Source organism: Watersipora subatra, chromosome 2, assembly GCF_963576615.1.
Source record: "Watersipora subatra chromosome 2, tzWatSuba1.1, whole genome shotgun sequence".
In the NCBI taxonomy this organism is placed as follows: domain Eukaryota; kingdom Metazoa; phylum Bryozoa; class Gymnolaemata; order Cheilostomatida; family Watersiporidae; genus Watersipora; species Watersipora subatra.
In genome coordinates this window covers 41,208,677-41,229,826 of record NC_088709.1, presented here as the reverse complement: position 1 = coordinate 41,229,826, position 21,150 = coordinate 41,208,677, and the positions used below count along the sequence as shown (strand labels likewise).

General features: G+C 36.0%; 1 protein-coding gene across 6 annotated transcripts in view; it reads left to right on the top strand.

The window, feature by feature from the left end:
• Positions 1 to 17,080, top strand: part of LOC137387092 (uncharacterized) — a 46,871-nt gene extending 29,791 nt beyond the window's left edge. For all 6 annotated transcript variants that reach the window (XM_068073393.1, XM_068073390.1, XM_068073392.1 and 3 more), the window contains 6 exons: positions 6,844 to 7,005; positions 12,155 to 12,295; positions 13,694 to 13,813; positions 14,343 to 14,488; positions 15,303 to 15,366; positions 16,950 to 17,080. In XM_068073393.1, coding sequence (XP_067929494.1) covers positions 6,844 to 7,005; positions 12,155 to 12,295; positions 13,694 to 13,813; positions 14,343 to 14,488; positions 15,303 to 15,366; positions 16,950 to 16,961 — 645 coding nt within the window. In that variant the 3' untranslated portion in view covers positions 16,962 to 17,080. The remainder of the gene's footprint in view (positions 1 to 6,843; positions 7,006 to 12,154; positions 12,296 to 13,693; positions 13,814 to 14,342; positions 14,489 to 15,302; positions 15,367 to 16,949) is intronic.
• Positions 17,081 to 21,150: the final 4,070 nt, after the last annotated feature.

The window sequence follows — 21,150 nt, the reverse complement described above, 5'->3', positions numbered from 1 at the left end:
TGTTTTGTCGACACACCATCTGTCGATCCATCACGGCGAACTAAAATGTCATGGAAGTGGTCTATAATAGATATAAACTAGTGCTGGGCACGGGTAGTAATACTCGTTGAACTCGCGGGTTTATCTTCTCTCGAGTATCGGGTAATAGATATTTCGGCTATTCCGGTCCTTCGGGTTCAGGTTTTGACTTTCGAGTTCAGGTTTTGGTACACGGATCCATCGGGTAGTGTTATCAAAAACTCGGTCTATTGTACCCTGCGCTCTTAGTCTGGGGCCACGGCATTTCTGTGTCATTTTTGCTAAGGAGGCACGACAATGGGGTTTAACGAGTCTTTAATTTAATAGATAGAATAAAACATATCATACCTTATTTACTATACCTACTAGAAATATTGTAGTCAAGCAGTGATTACTTGTCATTAAAAGGTGAGAAGAAATACTTACATCAAATTTTATTTGCGCAATTAGCCAAATCGGCTTCGTAAACAAATCTATGCCTTTTTTAATACGGCTCGTGTTCGCTATCACCGATAACACATAGGTCCTTAGTCTGTTTCCGCTATCGCCTTGTTAGAAACTGCCATCAGCGTTGATAGTAGCAGTGAAAATTTAATAACTCTGTTTAAATTGATTACCACAGCTAGCTATTATGGATTACATAATTCATTATAACCAAGTTTTTCTAAGCCAACAAGCCTTACTAACGGAAAAAGCCGATAATGTAAAGGATTTTATGAGATTTAGAGAACCATCTACAAAAAGTCAGAGAGGTCCACAGAACATGCTTGAGTATTAAGCTACCATAGACCCTATCTTCTGCCACCTGTTGACACGAAAATGCCCTGTCGCCCCAGACTATCTTGACTGTTTAACAATCCGCCTGTTAACGCTGCGAGTACGAATGTCAGTCGATAAAAACTGTGAAAATGATAAATAAATTGAAAAGAAATATAATTGCTTTGTAAATTTGAAGATTTATCTGTTTAGAAAATTTAAACATGAAATCCATATCAACAAACCCGATACCCGAAAAACCCGTAGGCAAAGAAATACCCGAGTCTAGCACTACTAGCTACCCGATACTCGAAAAATCTGAACGGAAGTGGGCGGGTCTAAACCCGTTGACCAAGAAGTACTCGTGCCCAGCACTAATATAAACATATATACGTTTGTCGTATGTCATTTTTTTCTCACAAGAGCTCCGAGATATGTTACCATTCAAATTGAATTTGAGAAGTTGCCCCTAGACACTACGTTATATGTAGTTTTTTACATAGTGCGAAGCAAAAACTTTAATATTTTTACATTATTTGAAATTTACGTTATCGGAGTATACCCTACAGCACAGGTGTCAAACACCTCATTTTATGTGGCCCGCGAGAGCTTAATTACTCATTCGCCCGAGACAGGGTTAACTCCCATATTTATAACGTTGCTAAGGCACCCCAACGGGAGTTATCTTGCCTCTGAAGTTTAACTATTTCTTGTATTGTTATTTTTACATTACATAAGAATAAATTTGATTAGTCAGAAAAAAAATTTTTTGGATAATCAAACAAACGTACCAATATGCCTCAATGATCTCTTTGGCAAAAGTTATAACTAAAATACTACACCCATTTCGACATTAGCTAAACCGAAAATCATCGCGGTCACTTGAAAATTTATCGTTCGCGATCAATTTTTTTCAACTTCAGAAGTAAATATGCAGATTCAGAAGGGGTAAGACAGTGAAAGACTGCATAAATTAAATCGAAACATTTTTTTTAATGTTTCAAAGTTCTTACTAACTTTAAATTTTGTCAATTTGAATCGTTATGCTCGAATAAAAATGCACTTTTTCGGCTGTCAGCCGTAGTCAGACTAAAGTTATCATTCAATCTCGATAGGATCATATTGATTTTTAGAGCTGCCCCTGAAGTCTGAAAAGTCAAGAACAGAGTTACTGAACATATTTTTATTGTTTGAAACATGTTTATGACAGTTTATTTGAGTTATATTGGGATGTAGATTTGCTTTGAAGGATAACACTCATGACGAAAAATTTGAAATTATAGTTTCGTGATTTTCATGTTCATGACTAACATGTACATGTACATGTATAAATAATATTCATAACTTTGTATTGTATGTAATAGATAAGTAATTTTAGTCAAACACTGTATATTTTGCAATTTCTTTGGTGCAAGTCTAACTTTATTTCAGCAAATAGCAAATAATTTTTTGCTGCTTACATATTGATTTTGTGTTGCTGCTGTTGCAATTATTTAGTGTTTGCAGGTTTAATGTGAGTATGCAAACAAATTCATGTTCTTAGCAGCTCTTACTTTTTGATTTTACTGAAAGTATGCCCATGTTAATGGGTATTGTGTAATTTTTCTGATTTTTTTTCGAAAGAAAGTGTTCTGCATGTTTTGCTGTGCAACTGTTCTGTTTGCAACGTTAAGTAATAAAGTCAGAGTTATTTAATATCAAAGACTAGTTTAAGTTATTTTATATTATTCGATTACATTTCGTTACAATTATAAGTTGCCGTGACGAATTGCGAATAGCTTGTGACAACCTTAAAAAATTTGGCAGAGAAGTGTGATGCATTGGCAATGGGCTGAACTACCGCTTAACTCAAGCCCCGGCTAAGATTTTAGAAGAGTTTGGAACTCAGCTACGTTTACTAACTCTGCCTAGCGGCTAGTTTTTAATTTGAGGTAGTAGTTATTCTCCCTTGTGTTAAAAATAAAATCAAATATTTGCGGATTTTAATAATTCGCGGATTTGACTGTACGTGAACTCGCGAATTATTAAATCCATCGAATATTTTCATCCTGTAGGGTATGTTATAGGAGCATTCTACCATACAGTAGACGCTCTTTTGAAGTATACCGCTTACAACATAAATTTTACATAGCGTAAAGAATTTATATGAAGTTTTTGCCTTGTAATACGTAAGAAATTCTATATATTGGAAAACGTCAAGTCAGTGCAATTTTTTATATTTGATTTTAATAACAAAAGTCTCATATTTAGTCATAAAAACCTTGTATGTTCTCTTGCTGCACTTTGGAAAGAAAACGACATTTAGTGTCATCTGTCACATACAATACATGTGTATAATTCTTTTTTTATTATACTTTAGATATATACAATATTCTTTTACAACATACTGATGAAAAAAGTAAACAATTTGATTTAAATTAACATAGAAAGTATGCCCTTCCTTTAACTTATGGAGCCTAAACCAACAACGAGTGAGGAGGACAAAGAGAGGTTGCTATACTAACTTATCTGGAGATTATCCTGAAATACATGTGCGAAGGTGGTATGAAGTCATGTGATGTTGCTAAACTATATGGACATTCTCCTTTGACCATACAAACAATTATTAAACAGATAGATTTCCTCAAAGTGATGAAACCTCTCAGGGCATCTCCAGGATGTCTAACCAAAAGGCCAGTCTAAATGATGAAGTGGAGAAGCCCCTCCTGATTTGTATCAAAGAGACAGAAATAGCCGGAGACTCTGTAACTGAGGCTAACTTCTGCGAAAAGGCAAATGCCATATTTGGTTATCTTTTGATGGCAAAGCGTGGTGAGGGCACTATGAGAGAACAAAATATGGCTTTGCATGAATGGATCGACAAATTTCGAAAGAGGACTTGCATTCACTTAGTTGTAAGGATTGGTGAGGCACCGAGTTCCAACAGGCAGCCGAAAAATTCATTTAAGGATTACTTGCAACAAAATCCACATTACAGTTATTTGGTATCAAAAGATTCACCATGTCTTACTCTGCTGTGTTGTAGGTGCAAAATATGTGGAAATGTGATTACAAGCGCTTAAAAGTTCAAAAGCGAACAGTTAATCGCGGCCATCACGAAAACGCCGTAGTTTGGAATCTTTCTATTTCGATGACGTACTCAAACATTGTGGTTATTGTTGTGGCACGTGATGTTATCGCTTGAAATTGAAGGCCAATAAAAGGCTCGATATAAAACGTCTCGTAGCACTATTTTATGGCAAACACTGCGGATTCTGCCTGGAAGCCGGTATCAAATATAGATGCTCGTTACTTTACAGTTTCGGTTCAGTCTGGGTTATTCATCTAATCGTAATCTGATCATGTGACTTATACTTCCTGCCAAATGGCGTGAACGATCTCACCAGCATTTTTCGACTATCACAGGTAACAAACAGGCTCCTCCTGTTCATCAGAGGATGATATGCACTTCGAGCTAAGGTTGAAAAATTAAAACAATTACAGTGGGTTTTGAGATATCAGTGCTGAAAGTGACAGCATTACAATGACGATGAAATAGACGCGTAAGGACAGTAGACATGGTTTTATTGAATGTGTGAAGTATATTTGTGAAAATATTTCGACGAATGAGGTTGCTGAAAGTGTAAAGAGAAGCCATCTTGTTCAGCTTCATCCTATTTGAGACTTTTTGGAAAAGGATTCCAATCTACGGCGTTTTCGTGATGGCTGCGATTAACTGTTCGTTTTTTAGCTTTTAAGAGCTTGTAATCACATTTCCACATATTTTGCACCTACAACACAGGAGAGTAAGATATTGTGAATCTTTTGCTACCAACTGCACTGTAACTGTAATGTGAATTTTGTTGCAAGTCAGCCTTTAAGGATTTTTTGAAAAAAATAAAAGCAAAAGTTGTTCAGCTCCGATGAAACAGGTCTGTTTTGGAAGAAGATACCTTGCTGAGCCTTCATTATTGTCTATGAAAAGTCGGCCTGGATACTAGCCGATGAAGGGTTGCCCTGCCTTTGCTCTTTGTTGCAAAGCCAGTGTTGATTGCATGGTGAAACCACTTTTGGTTTACCATTCGGAGAATTATCGAGTCTTCACGGCCCACTAGATAATTAAACAACAGCTCAAATAAATGTGTAAGTCGAACTCCAAGGCTTCGGTTACCCAGCAGTTGTTTGTTGATTGGGTCAATAGAGTGTTTGGCCATGCGGTTTAAAAATAACACCAGGATAACGGCCTCTCTTTCAATTGCTTTCTCATCCTGAACAATGCTCCAACCCACACACCTGACCTACAAGATGACATCCTCAGAGTTCTCATTGTGGCATATGTACAATTGGTCAAACTTATTGGTCGGAATGGCCAAGCGATCATTTAAAACTGTTTGGATTTAGTTGTGGCCTGACGCTATTACTTCTCGAGACCGCGAAAGAATCGCGATACAGTTTTTGTTGATGATTCTCATCATGCGGTGGAGAAAATTGTGTTCTTTGGAAGGGCTATGGGGTTGAATGTCAATGCCTCAGATGTTGATGAGTTGATCAAGAAACATCAAGAGTAGTTGAGCGCAGAAGAACTTCGAGAGTTATCACCTTTTCACCCATGTCACTGTTTCAACCCTTTGCACCAAATGGTTGAAAAAGAGGAGGAACTTGATGAGGAGGATGCAGTCATCAGCACTTTGCTTTCACCAATTATTGCTAAATAATTATAATTGCCGGATGTCATCCAGAAAAACCTCATTTGCAGTGTGACATTGATAATTTTGAGGACAATTGATTGATGCATTTTAGAAGTTTTAAAAAGTCGTCAGAAGCAAGTCTCATTAGATAGATATTTTAAAAGGCCTCTACTGATGATGGTGCTGGCTCACCAAAAGTGGCCAAAGAAAGTGATCAATAAATTATTAGATAAATACAAAAAAATAGTTTTTTCAGATCGAAAAGGCCAAAAAAGTAAATGTAAGAAGATATTGGAACAAATTAGGCTATTGACACGTATTTCACTGTTACTATACTGTAAAATCCCGGTAACGAAAATGTTCTCGGAACGAATTATTTATGTTATAGAGCCATCTACTGTATTGAGTTGACTTTAGCACAACCACAACACCATTGCAACATGTTGATGCTGCTCAAATTTGCACAACCACAACACCATTGCAACATGTTGATGCTGCTCAAATTTGAGTACGAGTGGACAAACAAATTGATCACAATTAGCATGTTGTATATGGTTAAAGTGAAAATCTATGATGATTTTAATATATAATGTTAATAAGAATACAATAAGAAGACCCAGTTTTATCAGAAATATGATGTGTGACTTGCTATTCCGAAATGATATGGGAGTTAGGGATAAACTCAGGAGTTTGCTCAAGATGGCAATGATAATTTTGTACAATGCAGTACAGATTCTTGGAAAGCTAGCAGTGTTAATTTATCCACAGTATCAACTTCATACTAATGTGTAGTTGCAGCACACATGAATTATCCAGTTATGAAGAATGCACATCGCCTTATGCATGAATTGCTTGGTTTGAGGTAATGCGTAATGGAAGTAAATCTAGCAGATCACAATGAGAAATTAGCAGTAGATTACGGTTTGGCTAAACAACAAATTACTCTATGGTAGCACCATGAACAGGCCAACTGTCTCATATCATAATCGAGTTAACATAGTGTGAGTTTCCCATACATGTACTGACTGTACATGATGCATGCGTGATGTACAGTGATACATCTGGTATATCAGGTATTAGATACCTCTAACAACTGCATGTAATACCACCATAGACATGTTAACTGTATGTAATACCACCATAGACATACTAACTGTATGTAACACCGCCATAGACATGTTAACTGTATGTAATACCACCATAGACATGATAACTATGTAATGCCACCATACATATGATAACTGCATGTAATACCTTCATATACATTGGACTGTGTGTAATACTGTCATAAACATGCCAACTGTATGTAACACCTCCGTAGACTTGCTGGATGTATGTTATCTATCCTGTATACCCATTTTAAAACTATCAATTTTAACATATTTTCTGTACCTGCTCGCAGGAAAACCAGTCACAAAGAAAGTCACGAAGGAAACTAGCAAAATCTCCTGAAAGTTTGACAGTACCTGCTTCCGACACTCGTCATTCCACACGACGTCGTGTTGCACTTGCTCAGGACGATCAAGAGAGATTCACACAAGTAAAGTCTGTGGAGAAGACAGAGGTAGAGTGAATACCTTCTTGTTCGCTGACATCTTTTGATGGTTTACAATAATTAATCATAGTGGTAATTTTTGTGAATAGCTGTCATTAGCGGTAGGTGCTTTAGTAATACAGTAAACCTCCTATAATATAAACCTCCTATAATATAAACCTCCTATAATATAAACCTCCTATAATATAAACCTCCTATAATATAAACCTCCTATAATATAAACCTCCTATAATATAAACCTCCTATAATATAAACCTCCTATAATATAAATTGCACATAACGTGAATAACTCTGAAGTCTTTGCTTCGTACGTAAAAAGGTTCCATTTAACGTAAAGTGTAAAGTCATTGCAAGTTCCCAAATTCAATTTGAATAAAGAAAATCTAAAATTAGTCGTTAATGAAAAAGAAAACTTTTCTTGACTCCCAGATGGAAAGATGGTCACAGCTCTTATTATAGTAAAAATTTAGACTAGCTCAAGTTACTCAAGTTTATTGGGTAAAGAAACTGAGCCAATGGCAACTACATTACCTGCTACCGTTTATAAGCTGTTTCAAGTCTTCAGCAAATGTGTTGCATAAGAAGTGAGAAACTATGTTTTAACTATGCCTTGAGCTTTCAAATCTTTGAATTAAACATTGGCCGGATACACACAGAAATAAATAAACATCTTCATTTAAAAGTTCAAATGGGAAAGGTTGGATATGTTGATTTAAAATAAAATATCTGTGTAAACCTTGTGTAAATACCTTACAACTACATTACCTGTCACTGTTTATAAGCTGTTTTAAATTTTGAATGAATGTGTAACATAAGAAGTAAGAAATTTATGCCGGAGTACTGCTTTAGCAATACCTCGACTTTTCAAATATTTGAATTATGCGTTGGTCGGACACGCACAGAAATAAACCAACACCTTTATTTAACACATTGAAGTCTAACCTTGTATACACAAGCATGCCCTGATCCTAGACCATATTAACAACTTTCAATCGACTGTCAAAGCACTTAGGATTCCTGTGAACTGAATACCATATTGAAGCTTGTAGAACTCAACAAAAAAAAACAGAAGTTAAATGTAGCAAATAATTTCTTCTTTCGCTCTTTCAAAGATGTGATGCTTTAAAGGTGAAAGAAGAAACATACTGGTCGGTGTAAATGGAGCCTGATAACGCGTGTATATTTTTAAGAATAGAAAAACAAATAGTTCTAGTATCAAGCTCTTGTTGCTGAGAAGAAGCTTATTAGTTTGATTTTTTGGTTAGTTTTCCGTGTGTTTATCTTGATTACAAAGAATTGAGCTCAGTATGACATAAGAAACTATAGTTCTGACGACGGCCATTTATTATTTTTCGGCAGTATCTCCAGAACTATAAATTTAGTAAACTTAAAACTTTGCATTATGCTGAAAATATATGCCTCTCAAAGCGATCAATGTTATGTAAATCTTATGTAAACCAGAAGTACAAAAAGAACTAATGTTCTGTCTGCAGCCATTTTTTATTTCTCGGTCTGTTTGAAGTTTCCTTTTAATTTTGGCGATGTGTCAAGAAATAATAGTCTGAACACCCAACTAGAAACATTTGAAATACGCTAAAAAGATACACTGCGCAAAGCATCAAAATTTTGTAATTCTGTGTAAGCTGAAAGTGCGAAAAAAACTCGTGTCCTGTTGGCAGCCATTGTTCATTTTTCGTTCGGATTAAAGTGTCGTCGATATTTTTGCTATATCTCGAAAACCGATAGTCCTGTTGACTTGAAGCTTTGAAATCATACTATAATCATATACCACACAAGCCACCAGAATTTCAGAATTTTCTGTAAACCGCAATACGTAAAAACAAAGCAAAACTATGAAACCGAGTTTACTCAGGCGTGGGGTCAGGTGGCAAAACATTTGAGTTATCGCAGGCCCTGGCTTCAAAGTGTTAATATGAGTAGTCATCATGTCTAATGATGGGCATCATTAGACATACGATGTCTAATGATAATTAGCATCATGATTAGCATCATAATGTCTTGCTCACTATCGTCTAGTCCACACGCAACTTACCAACTTCCACAGAAATAGTGTTGAAATGCGCAGGTGTGAAAATAGAGATGGCAATAAACATATAGTCATACTTACGAGTGTCTCAACATATGAGAAGCTTGAGATACGAGTGAGCTTTTAAGCAGGTCTTAGCGCTAACATACGAGCCATGTTTGAGATACGAGCCCCCCGAGTCAGTGGTCAAGTATGTCGGGGGTGTTTTATGAGACCAGCATCACTCTGTATTCTTCAACTGCTCAGGTTATACTTTTGTACGGTGTCCTTTGAGCTCGTATTTCACTCCGCGTTAAACAGAGAGCTACTACTAGCCTAAGACCGTTATTGAGATTATTGCTCCGGTGTTGCTTTCAGTTTTAACGAAAAAAACGAAGGACTTCGGAATTGGACAACGAGAGAATTAACTGTTTATGATATGAACGATTAATCATTAATACGATTTTTTCGACACTTGTACTGATCAGTTGATATCATGTGCTTGAAAAGATCAAATAATGTCAAGGTGGCGTTCAATTGGAAAGTGTTGGTGTATTTTTCAACCCTTCTCTCAGGGCGGCGGTCAATCGGAGGTGGCGTTCAAATAAAGAGATGGCGTTCAATTAGAGGTTTTACGGTATAGACACTTACTATATATACTTTTTTCTTTTTATATATTTTCATAATATATAATATTGTAATATGAAATAATATAATAATTACTAATATATGATGCAATAATATGTTAGTATAATGCAATATAACAATAATTATTAATATACATATGTTATAATTATAATAATGTTGTATTATCAGAATTTTTTACCAGTTTCTTGACTTTCACCCGAATAATTCCAGTGTTTGTTTAAGCTTTGAGTCATATATGTTACTTAACCCTTTCGATATTCCGCGTAGGAGTTACGCTCTCTTCACCCTGATCCCGGAATAACCCCGGTTCTAAGTGAGTGCGGTTTAGACATAGTGTACTGACTGTCCAGTAAAGTCATAGAAAAATTGTTGTTTTAATGATGTTCAGACATCTTAGGAGTAGATTACCTTTGGTTCTAAGTGTCTGAGGGGCGCTATGCCATTTTATTCATATTTTAAAAAGCAATACGCTGTAGAGCGGTTTTCAGCCATTTTACTCGCGATCGTTAGTCATGAAAAGCCATTTTTTAAATGCCTCTAGCATTGCTATTAGCTCTGGAGAAGAAGATTGTTCAGATGATGGGGAATATGATGACACTTTTGATAATCATTTAGAAGAACAATATGATTACAAGTCCTAGTAATTATTAGTATAAAAAATAATTTAGCTGATCAAAATATTTTTATTTTATCATTTCCATAGCAACGCCGCAGCTGTCAATCAAGTGAAAGAGATTGCGAGATTCATACCCAGTTACAGTTAGTTTGATGATCCCACGACCAAAGGAGCGGAGTGAAGTTTGAGAGTTTTTGTGATAATTGCATGTGCACACAACTTACGAAAATTATTCATCAATAACGTCGCAAACCTTGTTTCAAAATCTCATCGACAAATTTAACCATCGTTTTGTAGAGTCGTTAAAGTATAATGACGATACAAAACACATATAAGCCTATTTAAATATGTTACCAAGTCTTTGTAAATTGTCGACAGTCTCTTAATACTTACCCATCTGATCGTATTATACACAAATAGACAGATTAATTTGGCCGAAAATTGTCACAAAACGCTTGAAAAGCTTGGTTTAATAAAAGTTAAGACCGGCCTATGATACGCCAATAAAGCCGTGTGACAGATAGTAGAACTATTTAGCAGTGCCTATTTCGCGGGAAAACTGTGCTCATTTCACCAGTCTATGGCGTTGTTTACTTGTAATCGAATTTATTCGAAGGTTTCTGTAATAAACGTAGACTGTTTGAGGCGTAGACTGATTTACAGGTACGAAATTGTGGTACACAGGTTATCAGCCTATGTTTTTTGTCCAATCACCGAAGTTTTCATTATTTAAAACGTTAGCCGAAATTCTTTACAACTTATGTACAAGCTAGGGCCGAACTACAACACCCCTTTATGACAAGAACATTTTTTTATTTTGCTGCAGTTTGCAGAAAACTTTTAGACGTGTGAACGCTCATACTTGCTTTCTGTTAAAGATCGCTATCAAAACCATTCTACATTCAACACAATCAACTTTCAAACCGTGTATAGTACACAGTAGCTTGCCATTTTATTTCTAATATTGGCCAATATTGCATTTCTCCTATTGCAGGGGGAGAGATATAAACATATAATCTTTTCCTTTCATTATTGCTATTTGTTGTATATAATAACACCCACACTCAGTACATTACAGCTACCATTGCAGTTATCCTATTGCACTGCAGTGCCATTTGACTGCTAATATTGCATTTCTCAACCATCAGTACCATTTCTTTTTTCCAATATCTCTTTGGTCGTGGGCTGTATGACAGTGGGATTTCTAGTATCGTAATATTTTTACAAGATGAAAATATGATTGTCGGAGATGAAATATCATGGAGCTCACTGCTTATTGTACGGAGCACAGGTGTCCTTTAGTGGGATATTGCCGAGGCCGGGCCGTAGGCTATACACACAAAAAAACAACAAAGGTCCGCGTAGTTATGAGCAAAAACAAAAGTATCCATCAAAATATCTCAATAATTCGATGAGCAGCACACACAAAAACTAAACCAATCGACAGGACCACCCATCATGTTAAAATATTCCAAGTTTCAAGTCATGTCTTGTACAACTCACCTTATGGTTTCTCAAAACTTGTCTCCAAGTCCCTATTAATTTGACACTGTCCGATTGCTGTTTTCTAAATGGTCGCTGCTAGCCTAGCGTCTTGCTTCAACACCTCAGTAACTATCGGGGCATCGCTGAGTACTCCCGAACATTTCCCCAATAGTTACTGAGGTGTTGAAGCAGGACGCTTGCTCGGCTTGGTGAGATATTTTTATGGATACTTTTGTTTTTGCTCATAACTACTAGGACCTTTGTTGTTTTTGTATGTAGCCTACGCCTTAGCTTTGGCAATATCCCACTAAAGGACACTTGTGGTACGGAGAGTGATGGAAGAAGCTTCAGGAAATGTTACTCTTCCCCTTTCTTTTTCACAGCTGCCTAAAGAGCTGCCGACCGTCTTTCTCCAGCTCAAGAGAACAGTCGCTGACTCAGATTCCGAGAGTAGTGTAGTATATGATGAACCACCAAAGCAGGTTCGGCGGAGCTTAAGGGGCAAGATTCAGACTTCTGGGGAGGTCAGTAGAACATCAGTAAAAAGTTAAAATTAGAAAAATTTGACCTTGAAACTTACAGATTCATGCACTTTTAAATGTTAGCTGTTTGCTATATAAATGAATAACACTCCACTACATGTTATCCTAGTGTTTTGACACATTAGCTTTGACCGATTTCTACTATATACCAGAGTTGTGTTCAATTAATAATGCACATTAATAATTGCATTAAACTACTCAATAGCGATTTAATGCAAAATTATTTGGTGTGGTAATTCCAAATTTAATGGTTGACACAGTTTCCTTTGCAAATAATTTAAATCAATTATTAATGTAATTTAATGATTTAGTGGGTAATTCAGTTTTAGAAAATAAATTAATTCATTATGTCAATTATTAATGTAGTTGTTTGACAAACTAATTTGGTAGTTTAATGCTTAATTCGATTTGATGAATATATAATTCATTACTTGAGTTGTTAATACAATTAATCTTTAAACTAATTCAGTAATTCAACTCTTTCGTCACCAAATTAATTTCTTTACTAGCGCATTGTTACATATTTGGTAAAACATAATATTTGACAACAACACGTTTAAATTGTCATATTTTTTTAACCAAATGGTCTATAAAAATATTTAAATACCAAATTAATCAGCATACAATTTTACATCAACTGATGCAATGAAAATGCTACAAATGTGTTGCAGAGTAAACATAGCAGCTTATTCAGCCATTTTTGCTACGATCGTTAGCGTGTCCGAGTCGGATGATTTACCTATATTGTTACAGTTTATGGCATTACTGTGACTGCTGAAAATGAAGTAATCATTCTCAGTTGTGTTATTGTTCAATTGAAAGTTATCAAAAGTACATTGATTTACAAGTAGGGAAATCTTTGTAGCTGTAATGTGTCTGACCCGACTGGTCATTGCTACAAAGGATATGCAATAAAAATAAGTTTTTGCAAAGTAAAGCTAAAACTATACTAAATCAGTGAGCATATTTTCTATTGGCTTGATGCATGCAAATATTTTTTTGTTTTGCTTTAATTACAGATACGACAGGGTAATTAATTACATACTTACTAATCAGAAGCGATATGTACTAAAGCCGCATCATGAGGCTCGTAGCCAGACACAAACACTTTGCCTATCCGTAATACGTGGCTCGTGGTAGTGAATAAGTTGATGCTTACTTGAATTTAAGCAGAAAATAATTTATTAATTCAATTATTAATGAATCTACATACACCCTAAATTAATATAACTATTAATGCAATTTTAAACTACCAATTAAATCAACACCCCGACCCAGCTATATATTTATATATATACCCAGTTCTTTCTGAATGATATTTATCTCATATCAACTAGCGAGGTCATCTCTCTCTCAGTCTTCTGTCTATTTCATATGCAGCCTATGTCTGATGATGGAAGCTTACCTAGCCGTGGATCAGCCAGAAAATCGACTCGAGCTCGGGCATCTCTTCAACCCCCTCACTCTCTAGCTGGCATTAGTGAAGACAGTGCGCAGGAGGTATTTGGCGTATTATTGTTGGGTTCTATTGCAGCAATTCCAGCTGAGGGTTCTTTTTGTTGTAGCGAGTAGGTGTTGAGGTCAAGTTGGACACAGCTGTTTGTCTTTTCATCATTTATATTACTGTTGCAAAGAGAGATTTCTTTCCTTGCCAGAACTGCTGGTTTTTAAACGGGGAGAGCAGTTGGAAGGGGAATGGAAGGCACCAATAACATCTAATATGATTTTGACAAAGTTTTTCTTGAGTATTTTTCCTGATTGGCTAAAACATGTTGAACTCTCATTCATTGGCTGAAATAAACGGTATGTTTATTCAGTGATTCATCTGTACTCCGTTTCTATGAAACACTCTATAGACCACTAGAGTGTTGATTTTTGGTACAATACAATATCTAATAATATTATACTATTACAGTGACTTCGTCTTTAGTGCAAAATAAATTGGTGTTTTGCTGTCTTGATTCTGACCTGACACCTGTTGTGTGCTTTTCGAATCGCCTGTTCAAAATTTCTCCTTGGTATTATTTAGAGAAATGATGATGTCATGGAGACATCAGAACCATTATGCCAGACCGCACCAAGCACTCCAGCCAGATCTCATAGGTCAAGACTAGATTCCACCGATTCCATTACTACCACTTATAGTCTGAGAAAGAGAAATGCAGCAACTAGCAGGTTGTTGCACGAAATATTTATTATAGAAAAAAATTATATATTATTAAGATAATGGCGGTTTGTCTGAGACCTTTTTGAGATGGTTGTTTTGTTGACCTTACTGGTGTGACAAGTTAGTAACCTGACCTTGCTGGTGTGACAAGTTAGTAACCTGACCTTACTGGTGTGACAAGTTAGTATCCTGACCTTACTGGTGTGACAAGTTAGTAACCTGACCTTACTGGTGTGACAAGTTAGTATCCTGACCTTACTGGTGTGACAAGTTAGTTCCCTGACCTTACTGGTGTGACAAGTTAGTACCCTGGCCTTACCGGTGTGACAAGTTAGTTCCCTGACCTTACTGGTGTGACAAGTTAGTTCCCCGACCTTACTGGTGTGACAAGTTAGTACCCTGACCTTACTGGTGTGACAAGTTAGTTCCCTGACCTTACTGGTGTGACAAGTTAGTACCCTGGCCTTACTGGTGTGACAAGTTAGTACCCTGGCCTTACTGGTGTGACAAGTTAGTACCCTGACCTTACTGGTGTGACAAGTTAGTTCCCTGACCTTACTGGTGTGACAAGTTAGTTCCCCGACCTTACTGGTGTGACAAGTTAGTACCCTGACCTTACTGGTGTGACAAGTTGGTTCCCTGACCTTACTGGTGTGACAAGTTAGTTCCCCGACCTTACTGGTGTGACAAGTTAGTACCCTGACCTTACTGGTGTGACAAGTTAGTTCCCTGACCTTACTAGTGTGACAAGTTAGTTCCCTGATCTGATCAAATATAATACAGCTGTCCATTAAACTTAACAGAGATGCATAACTGTTGCAGCTTGGACGATGAAACCACTTCTGCGCCATCTAGTCAATCTTCTAAACCGAGGTCACTTCGAAAGGTAAGACAACTCCAACCTGTTCAACTATGTTCCACTTGTTGTCTTTCCTCCCTCCTTCATAAACATGCACATTTAAACATCCTCTGTAGCATGTGATAAGTATTCGTTTATTTTTCCGAGCATTTATAAGCTTGAAGTTATCCTCTTTATGACGCTGACGTGGAGGGTGGACGAGGAAGGGGTGGAGGTTTGAGCTTCAACAAAGTATTGCTTTACCGGTGAATCTTTGCTAGAGTAATGCTAACTGGAATCGCTTTTCATACACCACTTTTTAGTTCAAGTATCTGTTTTATTTTGCAAAGGTATTTTGAGTTAACAGTAAATTATGCTGTGAAATAAAACATAGTTTTACCACATTTGATTTATTGTAATAAGTCACAAGTAAAATCGCCCATTGTTCGTACATAGCTTGTCCCCCCTTGTTTCTAAAGTATTTTTATCATGTCACGGTATGACTGTAGTTGGAATAGATGGGTGAAAATTATGGAGTGAAGGTGAATCACGCTTTTGTTTCAGCTCTGTGTATTATTAAATTGTGTATATGGGACTGTATGCCTTATTAGTGTCTGTACAAATGTGCAGCCTGATTGTTAGGATGTGAGTCTACTAAATTTGCAATATTTTTGCCATACATATATTTTTCATGACTATGAGCGCATCATACAGACATAGATTAACTGAAAATTTATTGAACTTGTACCAGAGTACCTGATACAGTAGACAATCCTATAACGTAAATTCCAGATAACGTAAATAGTTTAGGTGAAGTTTTTCTTCATACTACGTAAAAAAGTTTGTTTGTTGATAAGATATCTTGTTGATAAAAGTTGATAAGATACCTATCTTATATTTTATATCTATTATATAAATAATAGACATAAATATAAGATAATGGTTCACTTTTTCATAATTAGATTGGTAGAGGAAACTGTTAAAACGTGTCAAAACAATAACCAAATGGAATGACTACGTCAGAGAAATAAACTGATTCCGATCTACGGCGGGTTTGTGATGGCGGCAATTAATTGTTCGTTTTTGAGCTTTTAAGAGCTTTTAATCACATTTCCACATATTTTGCTCCTACAACACAACAGAGTGAGACATGGTGAATCTTTTGATATCAAATAACTGTAATGTGAATTTTGTTGCAAGTAGACCTTTGAAACTCTTAATGAGGATCAGGTGGAAAACAAATATCCCGCGGCCAGGCTTTAAAGTGTTAAAATGTTGACCATGTTTAGGATCTATATAAGTTAGTGACACAATGTAATTCTGTCTAATACTGTCAAATTTCACACTGGGCTAAAGAAACTTGAGTTTTTCAAGCCAAGAATTCCTCATTTGTAACCCACAACAATCAGACCTTTTACAATCACTCAGATCTCACGACTGTATCCTCAGTACTACATTTTAACTGCCTTAAAGTGAATCGAGCTTCGCAGAACATACACTACATGTATTTATGCTTTGTAGCTATGTATAATGTACCACTGCAATTCATGTTTGTATGTAGAATGTTTTTTTAATTCAATATTACCTTTAATTAAAACCAGTTTGTACAAAAGTGTATTTGTATGTTGTAGAGGGTTAAGTGAGAGGACTCCAGGAGACTGCTGATCAGTTACACATGAAGAATGTCTTGTAAATTGCTTCATTGTTTGGAATCAAGGCTTATTTTAACTTTCAGTTTAGCCAAAATATATCTTACAATGTATTGTTGACTGGTTATGTTGTATGGTTCTCTAAATATTTCTGACGCCAGCCTTAGGCAAGGTTATATGATTAGACGTTGTTGCTTCCTATATATTAGAGAAAGAAAGTGATCCTGAAGTTTTTCACTCAAAACTTAATAATTAAAAACGGCATACATGTATTTAGCAGCCCAGGATAGTACTAAATACAGTGCAACCCACCTGGTTGATTGAGCTCCTCGATATTGGGCTATTTGGTCGTTTTGATACCACTGCCCCAGGAATGGATGCATGATCTATCAATTTCAATAAGTACGAACTTCGTTCCTTAGTCGGATCAGGAAAATTCACCTGATTATGTCTATTTGAAGCCAGTTGAAGCTACATTTTACGCGCTTCTGATCCCGATTTTACCCGATTGTGTTGCTAGATTAAGGGCTGTTACATATAATGTATCTTTGTTGTAAACCCAGCAGTGAGGTCTGTAATTCCATAATTGATCAGATTCCTTTCCAAAAGAGAAATACACGATTGAAATCAAATCAAAAAGTCTTTTGTTTGGTAATCACAAATCTAATGTTATGATTTGGCTTCTAAAAACTCAATTTTGTATCCCATGTTTCGAAATGCTGAAGCAGAAAAACTAGATTAAGTAAATCTCAGCAATGAACATCAAAGGATCTGACCAACCATATGAACCACGTAGGCAGCCTCCTTAAACTTTCACATTTGCAACCACGCCACAAGTAGATCTATCTCTACTGTAAAAGATAGACTTGTTTCAAAATTCTAGAAATCAGGAACGAGTGAGCAACAATTCTGCACAAAGGAATGTGTAGCCAGACCGATACATCAACAGATTTTAGTTTCAGAAGAAAACAACACTGACTCGGGGAAAACTTGCTGCCTGGAATAGAACCAAAATTCGTCTTCCATGTACACATGTATATGTTCGAGTATGAAGGTTTTACCAATTGCTCATAATTCGATGCATGTATTTCAAATCACCAGCTGCTTGACTATACATGTACATAATCAACCTCTATGTGGACCAAACAATAAATGTACATTGCAGTGTATGAATGTACCTACGCTCAAAATGCCTTTCAGACAGGTCAGCATGAGGTGTTGCAGATCATATACATTTGTATGAGATCAGCATTTGAACCTTTCATTATTGGACCCTTATGTCTCATTGAGGGGGAAGAAATCTGACCTCAAGGGTGACCCCAGTGACCTCAAGAGTGACCCAATTACTCACACTGCAATGTACACGAATTTATTATTAGTCAGTATCATGAGAACGTGAAAATGTACAAATAGGCAGTGTATAAGCAAAGAACGTGGACCCTGAGCTCGAAAATATTTTTAAAGCAAACATACATTTGATAAGCAAAGGTTTCTAATCTAAAATTTTCCCACTACACCCTTCTAGAAAGAAGGAAAGGTGTGGGAACTCTTTTATTACAAAATTTTTTTACTAAAACCTCTCAGGTCTCGAGTTGTTCTCGGCCAAAAAGAATTAAAAAACGCATTTGTCCGGATTGTTGGCACAAGCAGACCTGCTTTCTGTCGAGTGTTGTGGTGCTTGATAGTATTTTTAAAATCAGGGACCGTAAAGTTCCTTTCCACTGCTTTTAAATAAAATGCACACCTAATATCTTTTTGCCGTTTAGCTAAACTCTCGATCCCTGTATTTGCTCATATTTCTGTAAAACTGACTTGCCCCTTTAGTTTAAAAATGAACCTTAAAGTGGCATTCTGTATTTTCTCAAATCTTTTGATATCTTTTTTCATAAACGGGTCCCATACCGTGCAACCGTACTCTAAAAGTGACCTCACCAAAGAAAAATAAGCAATCTGCCAAGTTTTTGTGTCAGCATGCTTTAAAACTTTCCTTAGCATATGTAATGTTCTATTAGCTTGGCTTATTATTTTTACATAGTGAATTTCCCATTTCAGATTATTTTGCAATTCAATGCCAAGATATGGATGTGAATCAACATTTTCTAAACGTTGGTCACATAAAAAATATCTTGCTTTTGAATTCGTCTCTCCAACTGAAGGAACAGCACATTTAGAAACATTAAAAGTCAATTGCCACTCATTAGAATACTTTTGGAGTCCCCTAAGGTCTTGTTGCAATACCGCTTTGTTGACGCGGGAATTAAATAAAAGAGTATCGTCAGCAAACAGTCGGCATTCTGACACCATAAGGTCTGGCAAGTCATTAACGTACAAGAAAAAAAGAAGGGGTCCCATAACTGACCCTTGGGGCACTCCTGAGTTAATTGGACAAAATGGAGAGTTGGCATCTTCCACGGAAACAAATTGCCTTCGGTTAGATAAAAAATCCTTTATCCAAAAAATAAGTTTTTCATTTATACCGTAATAGTTGAGTTTGAGTAAAAGTTTACGATGATTCACAGTATCAAATGCCTTAGAAAAATCTAATATGATTACATCTGTAATAATTCTATTATCCAGATTAGAAGCAAGATCGTTAATTGTATAAACAAGCTGGGAATCACAAGATCTTCCACTTCTAAATCCATGCTGACTATCGTGCAAAATGTTATATGTGTTTAGATGATCATGAATTTTAGAAGATACAATATGTTCGAGAAGTTTACAAGTAATGCAAGTCAAAGACACTGGTCTGTAGTTAGTGGGTAATTCTTTATTTCCTTTTTTATAAATAGGTATGACCCTAGCAACTTTCCAGATTGATGGTATTGTGTAACTGTCTAACGAGTATTGAAAAATCTCCGTAAGACATGGAGCTATAATGCGAGAAAACAGTTTTAAAACTTTACTAGACAAATAATCAGGTCCCCCAGTTTTACTTTCCTCTAGATTTCGCAACAGGTCAAATACTCCTTCTCTAGAAATTATCAAGTCAGTTTTATCTTTAGGTATAGCCACTGATTTCATTTCAGGTAATTGGCCATCATTTTTGACAAAGACAGACTCAAAAAAGGAACCCAGAAACATAGCTTTCTCCGCTGGTGTTTGAGCCAACTTATCATCATATTTAAGATCTGGAATGATGTTGCTTGCATTGCTTCTACTCTCCTTTAGGTAGTTTAAAAAAGGTTTACTATTGCCAGTGAGTAGTGGTTTGCATAGTCGTGCATGTAAATATGATCTCTTAGCTTGTTGCACTAACTTTTTATTGGATTTTTTCATACCTTTGTATTTTTTTATAGCATAGTATGTATTTTCACGTTTCATTTTTCTGTGTGGCATTTTTTGCTTATTCATATCTTTTTTGATATTTGCAGTCATCCATTTTGGATCATTTTGCTGTGTTTTCAATTTTTTGGTAGGTATGCATTTGTTTCTCAGCTCGTTGATACCGTTAATAAACAGGTAGTAGATATTACTTATGCTTTGTTTGTTTTTTATCATAGAAGAAATTTGTTCTTGATACTTGGGAAAAATTGATTCCGCTTCTTCCATATTTGTTTTTAAATACAACCAAATAATATCTGTTTCTGATTTATAAATATCTGGAGTAAAATCAAGTTCCATAGAGATAATACTATGGTCACTATACAGTGGATCTGATACCTCAACCCTAAATGCAAAAAAGTGTTTGTAAGGACTAAATCTAAAATGTTTCCTTTAATATGGGTAGACTGGTGAACATGTTGTTGCAAATTTAACTCTGCTAATTTATATAAGATTGGGTTACAGAGTGAGAAGTTGCTATTACTCTTGTAATGATCCCAATCAATTTGGGGAAGGTTAAAGTCTCCGCAAATACAAAGTGGATCTTTCTTGCTACTCATTGCTTTTCCTATTTCTTCGAGTAAGCTTGGAATAAGCAATACATCTTTATTATTAGGTGGTCTATAGACAACATAAAAAAAAACAATTTTGCCACCTTGTATTTCAACAAAAGAACCTCTGAAAGAGATTCCAAAGGAATAACCTCTACACGCACATCTGATCTTACATAAATAGCCACTCCTCCCCCTCTAACACCTCTATCTTTTCGAAACAAATTGAAACCATTAATTCTGACTTCTCCAGAGTTTATTTCAGATCCCCAAAAAGTTTCTGTAACACCAAAAACCAAAACGTTACA